The sequence below is a fragment of the Microcebus murinus genome, chromosome 8, assembly GCF_040939455.1.
Source record: "Microcebus murinus isolate Inina chromosome 8, M.murinus_Inina_mat1.0, whole genome shotgun sequence".
NCBI lineage: Eukaryota > Metazoa > Chordata > Mammalia > Primates > Cheirogaleidae > Microcebus > Microcebus murinus.
The window spans coordinates 83,254,471-83,266,529 of NC_134111.1; the positions used below are offsets into that span (position 1 = coordinate 83,254,471).

Consider the following 12,059-nt stretch of genomic DNA (forward strand, 5'->3'; position numbering starts at 1 on the left):
ACCAGCAGTCTCTCTCCTCCACTTATGCTCCGAACTTTAAAATAAAAGTGGCTCAATGGGAGAACACCAATAGAAGATGGAAGGCACATGGAAAACTTTTTTACTTTATTCTTTCTTTTTTTTTTTTTTGCCTGAGCCCATTCTTCTACACAAGTAAAACTTCTTTGCAAATGTTATGAAATGGGAAACCTGAATGTCTGCACAAACATTCAGTTATTTGTAAATATTTTCCTTTCTCTTCCTAGCTTTTTTCAAGTGAAGAGAAATTAGAGACAAAAAGGGAATATCAGGTAAGCTCGTTAAATTCTACTTAATTGTGAAACTGAATTCTATGAAACACTTTCATTAGTAAACAAAGGTGAATATGTGAATGGTAATGAAATCTGTGAATGATGGTCGCAGAACAGGACAGACACATAATCATTCTCACCCACTATAGAGTGAATACATTAGAGAAAAACAGAAAAGGGTAAAACTGAATGTCATTCAATTTTACACAGTTGCTTTAAACTCCAAATAAACAATCAGGGTTTTATGTTAAAAAATCAACTATGGCATGCTTTGTAAATCTTTCTTCTACATTAGTTTGGTACTTACTATTTGTGTCAATATATAATTTTATTTAGTAAAGATGGGTCTCTGTGAAAATTTAACTCAGGTTTTATCAACCTAGAATTTCAACCTCTACACCTAATTTTTCCAGGCTTAACATTTTTTTGCAAATTTCCAAAAAGCAGGATGGCTTAAACTTCATATGAAAGTACATTTTTTTAAAGTGGAAGATCACCAGATGTCTCTTATTGTAAATCACTTCACATTAATATTCCTTGCTTAATTTTTGCGATTTTAAAACATTTTAATATTAAAAAGCACTCACAGCAAAGTTACTTCTATCTTATATTTGTTATTAAAAGAAATAGTCAATATAGAGTTTGTTTAGGAAAAAATGGCAAAAAGAAAAGCATTATTAAATTCCAAAATTTTCTAATTATTTTTAAAAAGAACTCACCATTTCAAAAATATTGATAGCTACTACTCCAAAGAAAACCTGATTATTCTGATTGCTTGGTCTTCCTCTACTCTGTCTGAACAGTTTGGAAATCTTTTTCAAAATGTCAGCAGCTTTTCTTTGTCATTATGTATCTTTTTCAATGAAAATTCTCATATTTTAGTGAAAATTCTTGTAAAATTGACTTTAAAATAAATTTCAGAGAAACAATAAAACGTGAAGTCTGTTCTCAAATGGACAATTTGAATCCCAGAGGCCTACATTTTTAGGAAATTTTGATCTCTTCAATCATTCACTGGAAGACAGTGAGTCTGCTCATTACTAGAAATTGCAAGCTTGAGGCTCTCAAAGACCCCCCAAATGGGACTTTTTATATCTACTTTACAGTACATGAGAACTAGAAATAGAGTTCTTTAAGTGCCTTATCTTTAAGTGTGACATACCAGGCCCCAACAATCCCAGGCATTTAAAAGATTGCTATTATTATTGTTAAAATTAGTGACATAGAAATTTCATATCACAGAAAGCTACAAATTCACTAAGAAGGACTCTTATTTGGTAGTTGCTTCATTTGCAACAAGCCCACATATTCTATACTAATTTTGACTCACCCTATGGCCTAAAATGTATGTTTCACAGTAGGCTTTGCTAATCATTTTACCAGTTTATAAATCTTATAGTAAGCCAGTGCTATTTTCACCTGTCTCTAGAATCAACAGAACTTTGAAGATAGCCAGATTATCATCTTTATACAAAACTTATTCAGGCAGAATCTCTGGGAGTGGATTCTGCTACATGCCCAAGTTTGGAAACCATTAATCTAGCTACCTATAGACATAAAGAACCTTGTCTTTGTATAGTGCTAGACCATGTTACACTATGTCTCTGCTGGTCACTTTATGTAAAAATAATTTTTCTTCCAATAAGCTATGGCCATAAAGAAGATTTAACGTTCATTGATCAAAACTGAATCTAAACATATTTGAAGGTGGAAAATTGACATCGTAAGAGCTGGAGCAGTATATTGTGGGGTACAGCAGAGTTAATCTTTGAGACAGAAACTCTTGTTTACTCTGACAGGGACCACTTCTGTAAGCCTTTTAGGCAAGTAGAAGTAAAGACTACTCATTATTGAGGAAAACTGAAAAGCAAAAGTTAACACTAATGCAGAGTTTAAGTATACTGTTTAATAATTTAAATAAAAAATATTAGCAGAAAATGACCCTGAAGAGTCAGATATTTTCCCTTCATAAATTTTAAGCTAAACTGCCCTATCCCTAAAGAGGTTGTTCTTTCTTGAAGTATGTATGTGTGTGTATGTGTGATTCAGCATTTGCTCACAAGAAACCAGGAGCTACAATCAATTCATACCATTCATGATGTGTTGGCCTAATTTTCTCTTTGCATCAATATAAAGGGAAATGATAAGCGATTGAACTGAGCTTAGCCTAGCATTACCTTTACCGAGCCGTTGATATTCATACATGGCAGTACGTAGTGTGAAGAGCCAACTGTTAGGGCCAGAATGGTGAGACTATGGAGTTTATTCCAGATTTTAGGAGAGTTATATATAAAAGGGAGGTAGAAACTAATTCATAATCACAAGCTGTTGAGTGTATATATACACCAGTAGGTGTATATATGTGTGTGTGTACACATTTATATAAATGTTTACGTTTAAAGTATTTATTACATATAAAAGTATTTATTTTGATATATTTGTCTTTATATATTCACATATGTATATAATGATTTGCAATAAAATAAACTAACACACATAATGCATGATGAATATGAGGACTGAGATGAGCTAAGTATTAATAAGAAATGGTCATTATAGAGAATTCTGCTTTGCCACCTGGAGGTGAGATTAAGTACTGCTAAGGAATAAACATCACTTTCTAGAAAGCAGGGATTACATTTCTTTAACTTTATATAATATATATATATATATATATATATATACTATTTTATGAAAAAGTTGATTAAGAGAAACCTATCACACACGATGAAAATAAAGATCTATTTTGAAAATTTACTCAAAAGGTGAAACAATGCACTTTCATCTCAAGGAGCTAAGGGAGAAGGAAACCAAGCTAGCAAATGTACTATGCTTGCTTGTTGTAATGTTCTCAAGTTAAAATTAATTCCTAAAATGAACTTCTGTCAACCTGGAAATACTCCTTACAAATGTATCAATGGAAGCCCTCTCTGATATAGGTCAGGTGCAAATCCTTACTTTCTCATTAACAGTATTAAAAAGACAACAGAGCTGCTGCTTGATCTTAGTGCATTATTTTTTAAAATGCCTTCCTAGATCTGTTAGTTCTGTTGGCTAATATTTTGTTTAGAATAATTGCATCTGAATTCATAAGTGATCTTTAGTTCTCTAGGTTTTTTTTTATTAAATCAGTTTCATTAAAAATCCTATTTTATAGGTCTGTTCAAAAAGCTGTCTTTTGGATTCATATGGGTTCATTTATTCTTTCTGAAGTTTTTCACATCTTGAGCTTTTATTTTTAAATATATTTTAAAGGCAGTTGAGGTTTGATTCCATGTATATATATATATATATAATTAGATATGTCCATGTATGATACACACGAACCAAACCAAAGCTGTATTAAAATTTATAGGTAAATTTTCCTGCTACTTTTTCTTCTACTTAACTACAAAAGTCCAAAGTTAAAAAAAAAGCCCATAATTAAACGAGTGCATTTATTTTAGGTAAATATTTTAATATTGAAGGAGTAACAAAACTTGGTAAAGTAATAAATCAGGTTTAATTCTACTCTATTTTGAGACAATTATTTTCTAGTTCAAGAAAGTTAGCTATATAGAACACAATATGCAATATTAGTTAGCAGTGGACAATTGCTAAGAAATGTGAGAGTAATTAAAAGAAAAATATAATATTTAAAACTAACGGTTTTAATGCAGGCAGAACATCTGGTTTAAAAAATTATTAGTCTTGGAATTATGTTTGTGAATATAGTGCCATCTATGAATTTGCCAATTCCCCTAGTCCCACTTAGCTAGTATTTGGTCCTAGGAAGCAACTGAGAATGAGTGGTGCATCTGATATGATCCAAGAAAAGGTTCTAGAATCTGGAGCTTCTGAGGTTTGTTCTTTTTAAGTGTCTTGGGGAGATAAAGCTATGAGAGACTACCCTTCTGTTTACTAAAACGTGCCCGGAATGTAAAAACATAAAATATCAACACATATATACTGAAAATACAACTGTTACATATTCTAAAAATGTTTTTGTCCACCTATGGTCAATTCATATGCAAAATCATAATCAGAAGGCCCTTTACTTCTTTTTCATAAGAAATCACCCTCAGATTGACGCATATTAACTCATTTATTGTTCATAAGAACCTTATGAAGTTGATAACAACAGATCCTGGCCAAAACTCCATGTGCGATCTTTCAGGCTAGAGCAGAGCAATTACAAAGGCTTTCCCTGGCAGGACTTATGGGGGAAAGCTGCTCTCTCCACACCAGACGTGGTGTGCAGCCAGTGTGTTGTGGGCTTTATAGGGAGTTCCCTGATTAGCCACACTCTTATGCATATCTATATTGCTAGCTCAGGCACCCCTATTCAGAGGTCTCTTTAACAAGGGCTTTTGACAGAGGCAGAAGTGAGGGGCCTGGAAGACCCCTTTTTTCCCCTCTCAGTACTCAGTGCTTTTCCCTCTCAGCCTTCCCTCCTCCCTCTTTCCAGACTCCACGACCAGAAAACTTTCAGAGCCTTTGTTTGGGGCTCCCTCAGCAGTGAGACAATTCCCCATGTCTTTGCTGATCCATCTGACTCTTCTAACCCTCACCTGGCACCGTTTCATGGGGAAAAAAATGAGACAGTGGAGGAGTCGGGTGTTTTCTCTGGTTTCGCTTCTTGCTTATACTATCACAGTAAGTGTGATTAAAAGCTTGGCTGTTACTTTCATTCTGGTTTGTTGTCTGAATTGACCACTCTGTCGCCTAGCAGCCTAGCTCTCAGCTCAGCTCATCTTTTGACCCACTCCTCCTGTTAAACATGAGGGAATGGAGGTACCAAGGCCAAAAATGACTTGCTCAAGGTCAAATAGCTAGGAAGCAACAGTGCCAGGTTTCAAACAAGCCAGTTTGACACTAGATCTATTTGCTTAACTACACAATCTTTTCTGTTGGGAAATATTATTGTCTATTTTTCTTCATTAATGTTCTTGTATATTCCTATTTGCTTAATTTCTAGAGGGCAATTTATTTATTTCATTTTGATATTCTTGTGATGATGGGGTCATATTTAAAGTGCTCCAAGAAAACAGCACATCGTTCACTGTATAATTTTTTTCACTTTGAAGGGTTTATTGAATAAGCCCTACTGATGCACCTATCCAAGAATGTTAGAATGTTAGATAATAAATCCTGCTAGGGTTATATAAGAAACAAGATCTCATCATGAGGGTAAGATCTCTCCATAACCCTCCTGAAGTTTTGATTGAAATACCTCAAGTACATTTTGGAAAATACAACTCGGTTATAAATCATATATTTTTAAAGGAACAGTATCATTTATAACTGTTTTCATAGATACTTCAGACTTTTTCTACATTATTTCAATTATACCCAGAATAAAGGTTAAAAAAAGCCAGGTTGCTCTTTAAAAGTTTTTGCATTAAGAATTAATACTGTACAAAAATATGTACCTTAAGAAATACTTTGCCAAATATTACTTAAGAAAAACTGTTCTTAACTGCCTTATGTAATTTGCCCTGTGTGATCCACAAGTATTAACAGTCTCTTTATTAAAACACTAAAGGAAAAGTAGGCATATATATTTTATCTTATAATTTTATCAGTATAATGTAGAATATAAATGTAATATAATAGAAATATTATAATTTATAGAAGTATAAATTAATTTAAGCACACAGGTAAATATTTTAAGCACATGTTGCTGTCTTTACCTAAAAAAGACTAAAAGTGGATAAACTACCCATCTCTGGATTATACCTTTTATTTCACATTCATTCTTTTGTATATAACTGATGAGCAGAAGATATAACTTCAGTGCATTTGATTTTTCTATGTATAAAGTGCTGTGGTTTGAACGTTTTTATCCCCTCCAAAACTCACGTTGAAACTTAATCCCCAATGTGATAGTGTTGGAAGGTGGGAACTAATGGGAAGTGTTTAAGTCATGAGTGGATCAGTGCTGCTATCAAAAGAGTTTACTCTCTTCCACTCTCCTGCTCTCCAGAGAAGGCAGCATTCAAGGCACCGTGTTGGAAGCAGAGACCAAGCCTTTACCATACACCAGACCAGATGCCAGTGCCTCGATCTTGGCCTTCCCAGCTTCAAGAACTATGAGGAAATACAGTTCTGTTCTTTATAAATTACCCAGTCTTAGATGTTCTGAAGAACAGCTCAAATAGACAAAGACATGGATTTATTTATTTATCTATTCCTTCAGTAAATATCTGTTATCCATCTATTATATGCTGCAAACAGAGGACAGAATGATAAATTGGCCCTTGTCCACAAGGAGTTTCCATTTTAAAATGTAAGACAATAGATTAATTTTTGTTTTAGATTAAGTGTATATAAATATCTAGAAAAGTGATTCTCCATTTAGATTAAGTGTATGTAAATGTCTAGAAAAGTGATTCTCCAATTTCTTCTTTCACAACTATCCCCAATGCATCCCCAATGCACCTATGTATATCCATCCCACTTCCCACCCCTATTTCTATCATTTTCCCCTAATTGGGCCATAAAGGGATTTGAGGATATTTTTCCTCAACTAAAGAAACTGCCATCTCACTCAATTTTGCCTTGTTGAAAAGATAGTAATAGGGCAGGACACCCAAGAAACAATGTGAGAAAAAAAGATGTTGGAATAAAAAAATTAAAGACTAGTTGGCAGAAAATAATTTAACAGTTATGTTGAATCACCACAATATTTCCATAGAAAGATAAATTGCTGCAGATCCACTCCTCGGGGACAATGTTTCAACAATCTTAACCTTAAATCCTCTAAAAGGAAAATTAATCTATTGTAAAGTACTCTGCCCCTTAAAGAAGTAGTACAAAGAGTGAAGATGAATTTAGAAAAATAGACATGGATTTAGACTTATTCAAAATGGTCTTTGTAGCAGATTCCAAATTATGAATTCACACATATTTAAGGAATTTGAAACAGTAATTAATAGAAATACTAGAAAGAAGTCCTGGTTATTGTGTTTTGTGTTTAACACTATAAGAAAACAAGAGCGTGAAATCTCAGATATTTAAGGGCTCAAAAAGTGCAAAAGAAAATATCCCTGAAGATAATTCCTTTCTTACAAAAAGGGATGTCCTTAATTTAAACTTTGTGGGAAATAAAGCAAGAATTCTTATGCTTATGGGGCCAAGTGACTGGATAGAAGACAGTAGAACTCAGTAATTGGATTATCATTGTAGCATCTCAAAGTAACTTGAAATAGGGGAAAAAAAATTTTAATTTGGACTGTTCCTGAATCTTAAAATATACATACTGTCCATTTTTCTGTATAGTATTTGAAAACAATAAAAATTCTATGATTTGAAAAAAAAATAAAAAAAAATAAAATGTAAGACAGAATGCTAAGTTTTATCTCTGGTCTTTATGGGGTCACAAGGGAAAGGTTATCTAAACCTGAAGAAGAGAACACTTCCTAGAAAAGATGATACTTGATAAACATCTAAAAGTATGACTAAAATTTAACCTGGTAAACAGAAGAGGAAGGGTGGTACAAACAAAGAAACTATAAGAACCCAAATCACAGAGTTGAGAAATAGGCAGGAATTTGCTGAAAACTCCAAGCCATTTGGTTTTGTTTAGACTTGATCCTATATTAGTCAGTCACAGTGGCAAGGTTTTTAGACAGGGTCATGGTTAGATGCCATTAAATAGAGTACTTGCAGACATTTTGTCAGGTGAATTTGTCAGGACTGGATGCAAGGAAAGCAATTAAAGGCATGGGCTCTTAACTAGTAGGACTTGGATACCTAAAGGAGTTATAGAAAGAATTTAGGAGGTCCTTGAATTTGAATGGGGAAATATTACATTATTATTCTCATTAATCTCTTATTAAAATTAAAGACTTTCATCAATTACAAATATAAGGACTAAAGCATAGTATTAACAATACCAGCAACACTAACCAATAGAGAGCACAGATATATTCATGTTATCTTCCAGCTGTTAAAGCCATCTTAAACACTATTTATTCATTCATTCTCGATTGTGGCAAAACCCCCACATAACATAAAATCTACGATCTCAACCTTTTTAAGTGTATGCTCAGCAATGTTAAGTATATTCATATTGTCTTACAACATAACCCCCAGAACTTTTTTAATCTTACAAAAATGAGACTGTATATGTGTTGAACAGCACCTCCCCATTTGCCCCTATCTCCAGCTCCCGGCAACCACCATTCTATATTCTGTTTCTGTGAGTTTCACTACTTTAGATACTTCAGATAAGTGGAATTATATAATATTCGTCTTTTTGTGACTGGCTTATTTCCTTTAACACAATGTTCTCAAGGTTTATCCATATTGTAGCATGTGATTAGATTTACTTCCTTTTTACGGCTAAATAACATTCCATTGTATGTTTAAATCACATTCAGTATATTCATAAATGTATTTCAATAAATTTTCCTTCTAATCCAGTATAATTTATTTTATGAATTTATTGCTTGTTATGCATTTAAAGTATTTATCTTGTGTCTATTTATTCATTTAAAATGTTACAAGAATAAGTCAATGGGCTTCACCAGACTGCTACAAGTGTCCATGGCCTCTAAAAACATGTGGAATTCAAAGATTATTTTGGTAACTCAAGCAACAGATAAAGTCTTGAACTAGGGCAACAATAATAATAAATATATATAATCAAGAAATAGGCAAAATCAGCATGGTTTATTGATTAACTAAATGTCAAGAATAAGTGAAGACAATGATGGCCACCGAAGTTTTAACTTGGTGACTAATAGGTTGTTGGTGTGTAGTTCTGGGAGTCATCAGTTCAGACATTTCATTTAAAACCATGAGAGTGCCTGAGGTCAACCATGGGGAAAAGGTAGAGAAATGAATTGACTCAGGATAAAATCATAGAAAACTAATATTCAAAGAGTAGTCAATTCATTATTATCAGCTATAGTGTTATGCAGTACATATAATGTGTCAGAAAAGAGAACTGCTCTGCAAACAAAAAACTCTGACAAGACATTGGTGGTTAATTTGTAAAGGACCATTGGTTATGACTCTACTCCACACTTATAATTTTTGCACCTGCAATTATTTACATGCAAAAAACAGTGCAGCCACAGTTGCCTAATTATAAGCACAACCATACTAATTTGTCCTCAAAAAGAATAGCATAAAGAGATACCATCTGTGAAAGTGCTGCAAACCCCTCAGACCTTTTCTGCTCCAAATCCTGTAAGGCTGGTGGGCACATTTCCCTTTTGGCTTCTGTCTAGGGCTTTATTCTTGCCTGATCTCATTCATGCATTACAGGATAGTCAGTCTGATAAGCCGAGAGTCAGCAGGCCTTCCTCTTATCCAACCAATGCTTTTCTCTCCACAAATACAATATGTACCGTAGTACGGGCAGACTGAAAATAGAAGCCATTTCTGAAGCACATCATTTGCTATGTTAGTGTGAGCAAATTCAATTTTTTTCACATGTAATTTTACAAGGGAGGCAATTTGTATATTATAAAGACAAAATCTCATACAAATTTCTGCTCAAAAGTGACAAGAAAATTATGTTACTCTACTTTTTAAAAAAGTTTTAGCCATTTATTAAAAACACAGATGTCACTTTTGATCAAATATATTCATATTTCCCTATTATATTATTAGGGCCATCATGAAATTTAATAATTGTCCCTTGGAGTTTGATTTTCCCCAAAAATGTCATAACACAATCAGTACTATAGCAAATAATTATTGAACTATGTGGAGACGTTATTATTCAGGTGGGAAATATATAATAATGGATGAGAAATATAAAACCCAGGTTAACACCTGATAAAGATTCTGTTCTCATATAAATGTCAGTAATAATAAATGTGGGACAACATAGCCTACTTTATGAAAATGAAACAGATTCTAGACAGAATAATTTTCAAAGGTTTTAATGACAGTTCAAATATTATTTGCTTATCATTTAATCATATTAAACATTTTGGATATGATAAGTTCTCTTTGATGGAAACAATATTCATTTTAAGAATGGGAAATTCAGTAGTTTATTAGACTAATGACTAAAATCAGGATGTAAGATATGTTTCTTCTATATGAAATCTATATTTCTCCACTCTGTAATATTTTGTATTGTCATAAAGTATTAACATAAAGGCTTTTGTGGCAAATGAATGCTTAAGAATTCTGAAATGTTCACTAGTATTTTTTTTTAATTTAAAAAAATTACAGTGAAAAGGTGCATTTTTGTTCTACTACCTTTGTCTTAGTAGTGTATAGGTCATAAAGGGTTAAAGCAGTAATTAGATACCACTCTTAAGTTTATGGACAATGGGAATACGTTTGGACACTGGAAATATGATAAAGCAATTTAGGGTGAGCAAAGAAGAACGTGTTAAAAAAATGAAAATTTTTAAAGGGGAAACATCATTCCAAAAAGAGAATTAATTAGAAGTGAAAGATTGGTCAGCCATTTGTTCTGCCTGCTATAACTGAACATTTCAATGGATGCAAAGTTTAAAATATTAATGGCATGATAAATATAAGACATTCATCTTCACATGAGGTTGAATAAAAAGATAATGCTACTCACATCCTGAGCTACCATTTGTTGACACCAGAGTCAAGTTGGAAGGCCATGGATTCCGAACAATATCTTGCCAATGAATGGTGTCTGCATAACAAAGGAATTTGTTCTGATCTACATAGACGCCACCATTTAGGATTTCTGTATTCAAAAGAAACAAACAAACAAATTTGTTGTCAAACTGCTTGTTGATGAAAAGGTAGTCAATAAAAACGTTCTGCTCTTAAAACTTTCAATGTTAAATTAGTTATATTAGTAATTTACATTGCTAATAGCCAACATAGTTTTTAAATACTTTCATTGAGTCATGTATACTGACTACAGAAATTTGAAAAGATTGAAAAATATTAAAGTAAAAAACAACCACTCATGCTATACTCAGAGATATACACTTTCAAGATTGTGGTCCAGATGTTATCAGTCCTTTTTCTGTTTCTTTTTCTCCTAAAATTAGAATAGTATTGCATATAAACATTTTACAACCTGCTGGTTTTAATTATATAGTGAGTATTTAATGATAATTAGCTATTATACTATATTATTTTTAATGAGAATATGTTATGCCAAAGTATTAATTAAATAGTAATTATTTAACCAATCCCCTCTTTTTGGTCATTTAACTTAGTTACGCCTGATTAGTCTCTAAAATAGATACTGACAAATGACATTCCAAGGTAACAAAGTGTGAATATTTTTCAGACTTTTGGTAAAAGTTGTCAAATCTCCCTTAAGAAAGATCTTTTCAGCCATTGTGACATTGAATGGAATCAGTAGGTAAGTAATTAGTACAAAGTGGAAGCTAAAATTAATGCCTCAATCACAAAAATGTTATTTCTCATCTCAAATGAATTCAATAGAATTGCCAATTGTTTTTTTTTAGAATAATACAAAGCAAGATATAATAAAAACCCAATGGCTCATTGGAAAAAGGGCATGGCTGTGGGATAAAATGTACTAAATCCAATTTTTACTTGATTCTCTATTTTGAAACACTGGCCTTAATTAGCTAATTTGTTCCCCACAAACAGTGTCTGACCACATACATTGATTCTGTTTTAGATAGCTTTAAGTCATCTAGGAAAAAAAAAAGTAAGATATAACTTCTGTTCTAATTATTTGGAGAAATTAGCTAGACATACACATAGCACCTCTTCCCCAATATCTACTGCATTTTCCCCTCTTATCCAATACAAAACAACTTAAGAGAAATCTTGCCTCAAGTCTATAAAGTATTCAGT

General features: G+C 32.7%; 1 protein-coding gene across 6 annotated transcripts in view; it reads right to left on the bottom strand.

Annotated features, from left to right (window-relative positions):
• The window catches only part of ERBB4 (erb-b2 receptor tyrosine kinase 4), a 1,053,313-nt gene that overhangs the window by 347,467 nt on the left and 693,787 nt on the right, over positions 1-12,059 (bottom strand). For all 6 annotated transcript variants that reach the window (XM_020288223.2, XM_020288220.2, XM_020288224.2 and 3 more), the window contains exon 4: positions 10,828-10,962. In XM_020288223.2, coding sequence (XP_020143812.1) covers positions 10,828-10,962 — 135 coding nt within the window. The remainder of the gene's footprint in view (positions 1-10,827; positions 10,963-12,059) is intronic.